This window comes from Erythrolamprus reginae, chromosome 5 (genome assembly GCF_031021105.1).
Source record: "Erythrolamprus reginae isolate rEryReg1 chromosome 5, rEryReg1.hap1, whole genome shotgun sequence".
In the NCBI taxonomy this organism is placed as follows: domain Eukaryota; kingdom Metazoa; phylum Chordata; class Lepidosauria; order Squamata; family Dipsadidae; genus Erythrolamprus; species Erythrolamprus reginae.
In genome coordinates, this window is record NC_091954.1 from 23,765,155 (window position 1) to 23,777,437 (window position 12,283).

The window sequence follows — 12,283 nt, forward strand, 5'->3', positions numbered from 1 at the left end:
TGTTTTTGCGATGCTGGGACTCCCCTGCAGCGTTGCAAAAACACAGAAGTCCAGAGGTGGGGTTTCCTATGGAGGGGAACCTCAGGGAACTCCCAGCAGTGCAAAAATGGGCGCTTTGGCTGGCAAAAGGGGTTAATTTTGGTCTTGCACGCATTAATCGCTTTTCCATTGATTCCTATGGGAAACATTGTTTCGTCTTACAAACCTTTCACCTTAAGAACCTCGTCCCGGAACCAATAGCCAAAATGGGGGGGGGGGGGACTGTGTGCACATCATCCCACACTGTTTTGGCCGACAGAGTGCTGCAGGCCGTCCAGCCCAAAACACGGCATTAGGGGGGACTGTGTGAGGCCCCCTGCATCCCATTTTGGCCGGTAGGATTCTTCAGAAAGCATCCATCCCGTCTCCCCTCCATCCCACCCCCAGCTGATCCAACCCTCAAAGAAATACAGTATGATAGAGGGAATTTCTACCAGCCTTGTTTCGTGGACCTTTTAAAAAAATCCTACTACTGACATTTTAGTCTTGCAGGCATTTCAATAAGCAGCTGCTGTAGTGAATCAAACAGTGTTTTGTTTTAATCTGCTTTCGAACACGAGCTGCAAAAGAACTCTGTGGGAAACTTTTCAGTGGATTCTGCCGCTGATGCAAATGTCTATTTAAGAAAGCATAAAAGAATAGAGGATACAGATGCAGCCTCTGAAAGCTGATGGCTGGAAGCAAAGCGATTCTCATTGTCATAGTCAACATTCACAGCTGAAAATGAAAACATAGCAATTATTCTTTTCTACCAACTAGGGGAAAAAAATCATCTTCAACACTGCATATGTGAAAACCATCTGAATCACATTCATTCAATAGCAATTCAGCAGATAGGTTGAGGAAAAATAACTTTTCCTTATAGATGTTGTGGTTGGCAGTGGCCCAGCTCCTGCCCCAAGGACTGTGGATGTGGGGGAGACATCCACATGCTGCAGGCCTGTTTTGCCCCCGGTGGAGTCTGCTGATGAAGGCTCCTCTGACCAAGAAGACATGAGTGAAGGGGGGGAGGAGGAGAGTGTGGCAGACAGCTCTGAAGGAGATCAATTATCTAGCTCCTCCTTGGATTCAGAACAAGAGTTAATGATACAGCCACACATGCGGAGAGCGATGCATAGGCAACAACTGAGAGATTATTATCAAAGAAAATGAGGCCACCTGTGGTTGGGTGGGGCTGTGGTAATTAGTGAGGCTGCTATAAATAGCAGCCTGTGGGTTTGGCCATTGTGGACGATTATCTGATCATTGTGTTTCATGCCTGCTTTGCTGACTTTGATCTTTGTGTGCTGATTTCCCCCCGCTTTGAAACTAAACCAGATCAAAGTGTGCTTCACTTTGTGAAAGAATAAGGACTGTGAATTGCCTCACAGCTGCAAGCTAAGTATCACAGAACTGATAAGGGACTTGTACAAATTACCAATTTGTTTGGAGACAAGTGCTCTTTGCTATACAAAAAGAGTGCTTCATTTATTTGCATTTTTCGGTATAAAGAACATTGTTTTGAATTTTCAAACGTGTGTGCGTCTGAAATTGTATCTGTGCATTTTTGGGAGGATTCTACCAGAGAGCTCGACAGAACAATAGATAATGTATTTCTAAAACACTTGACAATTTGCAGAATGTTGGCGGTAGTCTGGAAATAAAATAAATGAATAAGTAAATAATAGACAAGGTTAATAATCAGTAATGGGTTGCAGCCATTATGGCTGGGATCGGGGTTCCGGTAGCAGAAATTGAGATGCTTACGCATCTCCGTGTGCCCGACGCGTGAGATTTGACTTTTGTGCACGCGAGAAAGCAAAATCTCAGGTGAGGATGCTCGCGAGAGAGAGATTTTGCAGATTTTGGGCGAAATCGCCAAAAATTGGCAAAATCTCGCATGCATGAGCATTCTCGTGCGAGATTTCACTTGCTGCACATGCACAGAAGCAAATTCTCACGCTGATGGGCACATGCCCACAACAGTCCCAGAGAGCGCACTGATAGTGGACGGTAAGTGGAATCCCCACCTGTTAATAATACTTATTTTAAAATTCTGCCAGCATGTAAAATTAAATATACTGTTAGGAGAGTTCACAGTCTCTCTCTTCCATCCCCTTTGGCATGGATATGTAGTGACAATCTCTCTTGGCCTTCATGTCATTTTTCCAGATTTGCTATCATAGTTTAGATAGAAATTTTATTGATTCTTCTGTTATCTGCCATCTCTTTAAGATAGTACATCAATTCATGCAGTCTTCTGATTTGGTAATGAATGCAGGGCTGATAGAACCTCATTTTCTAGTACGAAATGTTCTTGTAAGCATGGAATAGAACTGCAGAAAAAACAAATTGCTACCAACCTGCCTTCCATTGAGGACCTGTATACTGCACGAGTCAAAAAGAAAAGGACCTCTTGCATCCTGGACATAAACTGTTTCAACTCCTAGCCTCAAAACGACACTATAGAGCACTGTGCACCAAGACAATTAGACACAAGAACAGGTTTTCCCCGAATGCCATTGCTCTGCTAAACAAATAATTCCTTCACCACTGTCAAACTATTAACTAAACCTGCATTATTATTACTATTAGTCTTCTCATCCTTCCTATCACACATCTCCTCCCACTTATGACTGTAGGACTGTATCTTGTTGTTTGCATCCTTATATTGATTGATTCCTGATTGCTTATTTAAAGCACCCTATGAAAATCATTGTGTTGTACCTTGTGATTCTTGACAAATGTATATTTTCTTTTATGTATACCGAGAGCATATGCACCAAAGACAAATTCCTGTGTGTCCAATCACACGTGGCCAATAAAGAATTCTATTCTATTCTATTCTACTCTATTCTATTCCTATTTCTATATTGTAGGAGATAAAAAGGCTGAGCCTCGGGGGAAGTCAAAGGTGTCATCATGGCCACAAGAAATCTAAGTCCAGCCCACCTGGAATTCGTATTCTGGAATTCCTAAACTACACACAGCCAAATTTCTTTGACAGTCAGCAGTTCAGATTCTTGTAGAAAGCTTAAGCCTGCAATAATTTTTTACAACCACTTGAACTGCCTGGATCTTTTTATTTCTCTGGTACTTGACACATATTTTCTTCATATATCTTAGATAGTGACACTTTTATTGGCCAGAATTTCACTCCACCCCTTCCATTTTCATTGGATCTTCTATGAATCAGTTACTATCTGTCCATTGGCATCCAATTCTAAACTGGATTTCCTTCCAAATTTGAACTTTTCCACCTTCCTGAACTTTTTAAGATAGTCAGTTTGATTTCTGCATACTCCATCTGGTGATATCCACATGCATGAGCCTAATTTTGATAGTCGGAAGTTTGTGTTTGTAATGAAGAAATAATTGGTTTGGCATGGGAACCTTCAGAGTTGATTTCCACTGCTGTGCCAATATGGTGTATCTAATAAAATGCTCCTAGAGGAATCGCCCTGCCTCGGAGTTCTGCTTTTCAATGGATGCATTACTCGGAATATTGACACTATCCTTTCATATGACTCTTATCCAACTTTTTGCTGTAACTGCTGATTCAGAAGAGGAGGAAATGGATACATTTTATGGTTTAGTTCAATCGGAAGTTGACAAAACATGCAAAGATAATGGCAAAATTGAAAATATTGAGGAAAATATACCTGGCATTATGGTCTAGTTTAGGAAACCAAAATAAAGTAGTGGAACAGCTTAGTAATTTTTCTGCCAAACCATTGGGGGTAAAACAGAATACAAACAAAAATAAAGAGATTCTGTAGAGCAGGGGTCTCCAATCTTGGGAACTTTAAGACTTGTGGACTTCAACTCCCAGAAAGAAAAGGATATTGAGACTCTAGAAAAAGTGCAGACAAGAGCAACAAAGATGATTAGGGGACTGGAGGCTAAAACATATGAAGAACGGTTGCAGGAACTGGGCATGAGTAGTTTAATAAAAAGAAGGACCAGGGAAGACATGATAGCAATCTTCCAATATCTCAGGGGTTGCCACAAAGAAGAAGGAGTCAACCTATTCTCCAAAGCACATGAGGCTGAGGGTAGAACAAGAAGCAAGGAGAGAAGTAACTTAGAACTAAGGAGAAATTTCCTGACAGTCAGAACTGTTGATCAGTGGAACAGCTTGCCTCCAAAAGTTGTGAATGCACCAACACTGGAAGTTTTTAAGAAGATGTTGGATAACCATCCGTCTGTAGTGTAGACTTTCCTGCCTAAGCAAGGGGTTGGACTAGAAGACTCCAAGGTACCTTTCAACTTTGTTGTTGTTTTTATTATTATTATTATTATTATTATTATTATTATTATTATTATTATTAGTTATGTGTGATTGTGACTGTATTGTATTAATTGTTTTTTTAAGCTAGTGTTTTTTTTAGTCATAGTTTTAATTATTATATTTGTATTGTATTGTTTTATTGCTGTTGTGAGCTGTTGTGAATCTTCGGAGAGGGGCGGCATACAAGTCTAATAATAATTACTATTACTATTACCGGTACTATTATTATTATTATTCAACTCTGGGAGCTGAAGTTCACAAGTTTTAAAGTTGTCAAGTTTGAAGACCCTTGGTGTAGAGCAGTGATGATACCTGTATTAAAATCTTCCTCTTCTTCCTGTTGGTGGGCTTGCTCTTGAATAAAATTTTTCCTATAAATACGCCCACCAATTCTTATCAGTTCTGGTTGTAGCACTTCCATGATTCTTTATCTTCCAATAACTGTACCTGGCTGAAAGAAAAATAAAATAAAATATGCTTCATCTCTTTAGTTTCTTATTCATTCCAATATTAACAGTAGTATATCAAAAAATAGTTCAGAGATGCCCACTGTACAGAATAGGAAACTGAACTATAACATCTTTCTGGATCCAGCTTTTTGCATCTAATCTTCCAATATCTAATGTCACATACAGTGGTACCTCTACTTAAGAACTTAATTTGTTCCATGACCAGGTTCTTAAGTAGAAAAGTTTGTAAGAAGAAGCAATATGTCCCATAGGAATCAATGTAAAAGCAAATATTGTGTGCAAACCCATTAGGAAAGAAATAAAAGCTTGGAATTTGGGTGGGAGGAGGAGGAAGAAGAGGAGGAGGAGGACAGTTGCTGCCGAAGGAAGGTGAGGTGAGGGGAATAAAAAAAAATCCAAAACTTTAAGGCTTAAAACAAAAAAAAGAGGGACTATGAGGCGGCGAGGAGCACGTGTCTTCCATACACCTGGTGCGAGGCTGCCTCCCGTACATTGCGCCAGAGAGAGAAACCCAGGCAGGGCGAAAACAGCTCCCCCCCCAGAGGACCAGAATATCTCTGGGACCGCCTTTTGCCGTACGAATCCCAGCGACCGATTAGGTCCCACAGAGTTGGCCTTCTCCGGGTCCCGTCGACTAAACAATGTCGTCTGGCGGGACCCAGGGGAAAAGCCTTCTCTGTTGTGGCTCCGACCCTCTGGAACCAGCTCCCTCCAGAGATTAGGATTGCCCCTACCCTCCTTACCTTTCGTAAACTCCTTAAAACCCACCTCTGCCGTCAGGCATGGGGGAATTGAAACATCTCCCCCTTGCCCATGTAGTTTTGGTGTATGATTGATTGTGTGCTTGTTTTTTATATATTGGGGTTTCTTTTATGGACTTTTAAACCTAAAACTGTAATTTAGATTGCTAAATATTAGATTTGTTACTATGTACTGTTTTTACCATTGTTGTGAGCCACCCCGAGTCTGCGGAGAAGGGCGGCATATAAATCCAATAAATCTAATCTAATCTAATCTATGGAAGCCAAAAATGCCCCCACAGAGCCTCTGTGTGAGCCAAAAATAAGGTGCACATTGGAGCTGAGCTAGGGCAATGGCTTGCATGCCAACAGATATGGCTCCGCGTGCCACCTGGTGGCACCCGTACCATAGATTCGCCATCACTGGTATAGGATTTATTTATTTATTTATTTAGATTTATTTCCTGTCTGAACAGGGGGCTGGACTAGAAAATCTTCAAGGACCCTGTAACTCTGTTATTCTATTACATCAGCACTGCACCAACTTTGGTCATGCATTATCAACCTCAGAAACAGAGAAAGATGTCATTTTCACTTTGTTATCACAATCAGAAACATACTGAATCTTAATAGAGCTGTTCAGCTCCTTTATTTTCCCAGGTTTACTAAAACTATTAATGCTTGTTATCTGGATCAAAGTAAACAAAAATTTGAAAGCTGCCTAGATTATTTATTTGAACAACTTAAATTTGTGACCCAGGGAGAAAAAAGAAAAGTATATATTAGGTGAGTTTTTGTGATTCTTGATGACCTCCAAATATTTTGGATTTAAATTTCCAAATCTAAAACCAGCAGGATACTAGGGAAGGCTGATCTAGATGCCCAAACAGCATAATGTTCTTTTTCTTCCCAATAGTTCTTTAATGGGGAGTTTTGGTAGACACTTATTTCATGCAAGGCCAAGAAAATGTGTTGCCAGCCAAAATGCCATTACTGTACTTAATTACTGAAAACTGCAAAATGTTTGATGATTGTATTAGAAATAGGAGGAAGGCAATCTGAAGTCACATTCTTGTACATATTACAAAATAACAAATCCATTGTGACAATATGAAGTTAGTGAGCTTATTATTTCTTGAAAATTACACCTGGCAAGGAAGGGCAAAACATTATGATTTGTTAAAAAAAATATTTTAGGAAGAGGTTGAACAAAGGATTGGGTTTCCCAAAAAACAACATGAAGGATCAATTCATACATAAGGGTCACAATTCAAACACCTATTTTATATCAATTTATTTGCAAAACATCAGAATATTCAATATACCTCTTAAAAATACTGCCCAAGCAGAATATCCATATATGGAGGGAGTCAATAGCATTGCTGAGTACTAGATGTTATGAAAACATAACTGAGGCAGGTCATTACCTTTATATTCTGCTTGTTGAGATTTTCAGAGGCAATTTAGGAATCAGTCATTGTGTTTAGAAACTAAACATAGGACTGTATACTGTATTCCCAAGCAATTATTTTGTTGTTACCACTGTCTTTCTCAAAAGACGACTTTACAATGTCTGCCTTGTAGCTAGATTCATCCAGTTTGAGGCTTAATTAAAAATTACTAATAACTAGAAAACCAGTGTCTAATTGGGTTAACATTTCAGAATTATTTGGATTGCGTCACAGCAACTGGACTTATTTTCTTGTTGGTTTACCATGGTTCATTGTCCATCCAAGCAATTTCTTTAATCTGAATAAGTTGGCCAGGAGAATCTGAATGGGCAGAGAACTGTACAAAATGCCAACTTCTAAAATTCCTAGGGGCAATCCTCCACCAACTTTCCAAAGCAATATGTCAATGAAGATTCTCAGTCTTCCAAGGTAGAATTGCTTGGAAATTGAGTGACAGCAGACTGAAAAAGCTGTTTGGATGAGCAGAAGAATATTGTCTCAAATCATCAAGAAAAAAAGTCCAAATGGGCAATTCGGAGATCTTTCCTTACCAAATTTCTCAAGATCTTTAACACTGGGTGTCTGCTGTACTGCCTTCACTGGAAAAGTTTGGATGAAAATAGCCCATGTTAAACTGTAGTCAAACATCAGCACTGGCATTGTTTTCTGACATATTCTATTATGTCATAAACTGTTTAGCCCTTGCTTAACTGTATAGCAGTCAAAAAATCAGCACAGGAAATATTATGTAGCATTTTGCATTTATGTCATAAACTGCTTTATGATAATGCTTATGTCATTAAATGTTTTATAAAATTTGTCAGATTTCAATTCTACAGGAGTCATAGATCCTGGATTTTGGATACAAGTTAGCCCATTGGAAGAACACTGGATGGCCTATGGTGCATCGTTTTGCCTGGTTAAAGATTGCAGGAATCAGAGTTTTAGCAATAAGTAATTATTCTGTTGTTATCCCGTATTTCTTAAAAAGAGAGGAGTTACAAAGATTGCTGTAATGGTTTTGGGAATAACCATGGGAGGAGGAAGAGCCACAGCCAGGGAATTGGGTTAGGTAAGAGGCAGCTTATCCTACCAAAATTCGGACATGGTAAATATCTCAGCAAGAACTCTCCCCATTGTGTTGGGCTCATAGTTCCCTCTAAGCTGAGCAGTGAGTAATCGCTCACTTAAACATCATCATCAACTCAGAGTTTTCCAAACCTGCCCAGAAGCCGAGAGGGAAAGAGTGAGAGGGAAGGAGAGAGAGAGGAAGAGAGAGAAACAGATAGAAAAAAGAGAGGAAGGAAAAGAGAAAGAAAAAGAATGGGAGTAAGGAAGAGAGAAAGAAAATCAAAATCTAGTTTGAAACTAGCTCAACTATTTAAGTGGCATTTTGATATTGATAGCGTTGCTCTATTATGAGCTCACTGTTATAGACACACAGTACAGTATTTTATTTAGAAATTCTCTGAGGCAAAACAGGGTGGGTTTTTTATTTGTTTGTTTGTTTGTTTGTTTATTTATTTATTATTTCTGTGCCGCCCAGTCCCGAAGGGACTGCCGCTCAGTCACTATACTTTTCCGCCCCCCCCCCAAAAAAAATTAGAGGGAACACTGGTTGGGCTGTAAAGAAGAGGGGGAGAAATCTACTTGGAGACTTGCAAGATCTAACTTATAATAAAGTAGAACTAGTTCATCTGGGCATGCTTCTAGTCTGGACTACCTTACAACTCCTTATGGCTAAGTTCACACAGCATAGCGCACAGCCACTTACATATTAATAAAAATAAGAATGACATCTGCCTATCCTAGGTTGTTGGGAAGGACTTGATAGGTGGATAAAAATGCCAAATCCAAGTCTAAACATCTGGCTAATGGTACTACTAAACATAACAACAATAATTTAATTCTGGTGGTTATCAGCACAGGGTGTCATACCAAAAAATCTTGGACAGCACTAAAAAAAAGTGCATTGACAAAATTTTCATCTGTCAATTGTAGCTACACATATATGCCAAGATAAGACATCATAGGTTCTTTATGCATATAAAGGCCAACATCAACCAAAGAACAGGCAATTATTATTATACAAACAAAAGATTGAAATCACTATAATTTACTGACTTTACAACCATCATTTACGGTATATGCTGCTCAATATCTAACAACTCTAGATGGTAAGCCAAATTATTAAATTCGTTTGCTGTACAAACCCAGAAGGTACAGATAGTTTAGAACAAAACCTGTTTAGTGCAAATCTAGACAATGAGTTAATTTTAGGAGCAAGGTTTTTGGGGCAGGCGTAGTAAGCAGAGAATGCTCTAGCTTTAGCCAATGATCAACTCCATCGAAATAAAAAATTGGGTGGGAGGGAGAGAAGTGACTCAAGAGTTCGGCACCAGGAAAGTCAGCCTCCTTCCCTATTATCCTGAGTATGGATGGAACAGAATCCTTCCGGGGACAACATTGGGGGTGAGTTTATTTCACCCATGCCACGTATTACGTTCGGATCTTTTTTTTCCATCCGCAGGATGGGCAGCGGGTGGCACAAGTATGCTCAGAATCTATTTTCCCCACGGAGGGAAAGCCACCAATCTGGATCCCTAAACTCACACCGCATTGCAATTTCAACACTCCAGCCCGTCTCGATCTTACCTCCCTTAGTTTTCGGATCGAGGGATTAAATGCTTAACAGACAGACCGGCCCCTGCAGATCCGGCTGACCACTCCGGATGGGGCAAACCGGAGCAACTGCGGCTTTCACGCGGCGCTTTTTCTATTGCAAGAAGCCCTTCGGCCTGCTGATTGGGGCATGAAAGGAGAGGAGGGGCAGAATATCAATGCAACCCAAGTACGACAGCAAAGACTCGGGGTTGCAAACCCGAGCAGCCGATTCAGACGACCGCAACCTTAACCCGTGTTTGTGGGCTGTACAAGTGAAAAGGGGTGTTTTATTTATTTGTCAAACAATTATAGGGTGATAATTTGTACATATAAAACATTAGATAAGTAATGATAAAAAGTAGACAATAGGACAGGGACGGTAGGCACAATGGTGCGCTTATGCACGCCGGGCCGGGAATCTTGGCCTCCAAGCCAGTGTTTGAGATATCTATAATCAGAATTCTCTGCAGTACTGCTGCTTCGATTGGGGAGCGTGGTGGGAAACTCTTAATTCACTTCCACTAAACTGGTGACGGAGACGAGAAATCGGACACTGCCGCAAAGCGTAAACCGTCGTCCCCCAAAACCCTCCCAGCAAATCCAAACCACGCCTCTCAAGTTTTATGTGTCGAGGAGCCTTTTATTTACAGGCTTTACGGCCACGCCTTTTTTTTGACGCACCAATCAGGAGGCCTCAAAAGGCGCGTTTCTATGACCTAGGCTACAGCTAGAGGCACCGCCCCTTGTCACCGGACCAGTGTGTCGATTGCGTCACTCGTGGCTGGCGCCTGTCGGGTTTGAATGGTTTACGTCTCCGAGTCGCCCGCCTTCTCTTGTTAGCTCCAACCTATCGCGATATTTCTCCATCCCCGCCGGCCGGAGGAGGACGGCATCATCCTGGATAATCTGGACGCCTGGTAACCGTAAACAAGCTGTCTTGCCCCCGAACCTTTCGTCTCCTTTCTTTGCCTCTTCTTGGTTAGGCGCAAAAAAACCCCGCAAGCGAGAATCGGCTGCTTTGGTTCGGCGGGTTTCCTCGCGTTTGAGCAGCAGATGCACATCCGCGAGTAAACACAATAGAATAGAATTAACAGGGTTGGGAGGAGGTCTTCTAATCCAGTGTTTCCCAACCTTGGCAACTTGAAGATATTTGGACTTTAACTCCCAGAATTCTGGGAGTTGAAGTCCAGATATCTTCTAGTCCAATCTCCTGCTTAAGCAGGAAACCCTATATGCAGTTTCAGACAAATGTGTGCTGTTGGCTGGAGTGATGTGGGTGGGAAGGTTGGAGTTTGCCTCTTGGTCCACTATCCTTGTAAAAAGTGCAAGTGACCAGTTGTGTTATTTCACTAGATTTGCAAAAAAAAAAAAAAGGTAGTGATCAACACCTTGAATTGCACCTGGAGATAGATTGAGAGTCAGTGCAGCTCACGGAAAGTTGATGTGATGTAGGTGTACCCACAACAGCTCACGTTCTGGACCAACTGTAGTCTCCGAATGCTCTTCAGGGGTAGCCCCATGTAGAGCATGTTGCAATAATCTAACCGTGATATGATAATGGTGTGAGTGACTGAAGAGTCTCCTGATCCAAGTAGGGTCGCAATTAGTGCAGGCGAATCTATGCAAATGTCCCTCTAGCTAGAGCTGTCAGATGTTGGTCTAATTTCAGCTGAGAGTCTAGGAGGACACCTAAATTGTGAATCGGTTCTGAGAGGGATAATTTTTCCCCTCCCAGAACCAAGGATGGACAGTAAAGTCCTTCCGGGGCAATACCCACAGCCATTTGATCTAGTTGGGGTTAAGTTTGAGCCTGTTAATTCCCATCCAGAACCTTGCAGCCTCTAGGCACTGGCACATCACATCGACCACTTCACCGAACTGACATTGGGTGAGGATATACAACTGGGTGTCATCAACGTATTTCTGATGCCTCACCCCGTGCCGCCAGATGATCACATCCAGTGGTTTCCTGCAGATGTGAGAGGAAAGGTGAGAGGACTGAACCCTGTGGCACCCCATAAAGGAGGGGCCTAGAGGTCAACCTCTGTCCTCCTACCAACATCAACTGCGACCGACTGGAGAGGTAGGAGGAGAATCACCACATCACGGTGCCTCTCAATCCCAAGTCCCCAAGTTGTCGCAGAAGAATACCATGGTCAATGGTATCAAAAGCCGCTGAGAGATCAAGAAGCACCGAGATAGAGGAATGACCTCTATCCTGAGCTCACCAGAGCTCATCCATCAGAGTGGCCAAAGCAGTTTCTGTGGTGTAGCCGGGTCTGAAGCACGGTTGAAAAGGGTCTAGATAATCTGTCTACTAGTTCTAGTCGTGATTCATTTAATTGTGGCAAGAAAAGTCATAAAGTGAGGCAAAACTTACAACAATTGTTTCACTTAACAGAAATGTTGGGCTCAATTGTGGTTGTAAGTCGAGAGCTACCTGTATAAGATAAAATACAGTCAGAAACAGAAGTTATGAAAGTTAAGAGAGCTACAGAAAGAAAGAAAGAAGAAAAAAGGATGTGGCTTCTGACTTTTATTCAGTACAGTAAAATAGAAAAATAAGAGTTGTTACATTTCTAAATCTTCCAAACTTTTCTGTCTCATCATGGGCTTTCTAGTTTTTGAATCCTAAAATCAGAGTTTCAT

The 12,283-nt window shown here is 41.3% G+C and overlaps 2 protein-coding genes across 4 annotated transcripts in view; one reads left to right on the top strand and one right to left on the bottom strand.

The window, feature by feature from the left end:
• Window positions 1–10,250, bottom strand: part of ASCC1 (activating signal cointegrator 1 complex subunit 1) — a 142,297-nt gene extending 132,047 nt beyond the window's left edge. The window contains exons 1-2 of the mRNA XM_070752233.1: window positions 9,626–10,250; window positions 4,622–4,760 (exon numbers count right to left, since the gene is read on the bottom strand). Of these exons, the coding sequence (XP_070608334.1) occupies window positions 4,622–4,730 (109 nt within the window). The 5' untranslated portion in view covers window positions 4,731–4,760; window positions 9,626–10,250. The remainder of the gene's footprint in view (window positions 1–4,621; window positions 4,761–9,625) is intronic.
• Window positions 9,363–12,283, top strand: part of ANAPC16 (anaphase promoting complex subunit 16) — a 38,431-nt gene continuing 35,510 nt past the window's right edge. Inside the window, exon 1 of one of the 3 annotated variants that reach the window (XM_070752234.1) lies at window positions 9,363–9,442. In XM_070752234.1, the coding sequence (XP_070608335.1) occupies window positions 9,405–9,442 (38 nt within the window). In that variant the 5' untranslated portion in view covers window positions 9,363–9,404. Of the gene's footprint in view, window positions 9,443–10,361; window positions 10,552–11,626; window positions 11,718–12,283 lie in introns of those variants that run through there. The other 2 variants (XM_070752235.1, XM_070752236.1) reach the window with 2 other exon arrangements.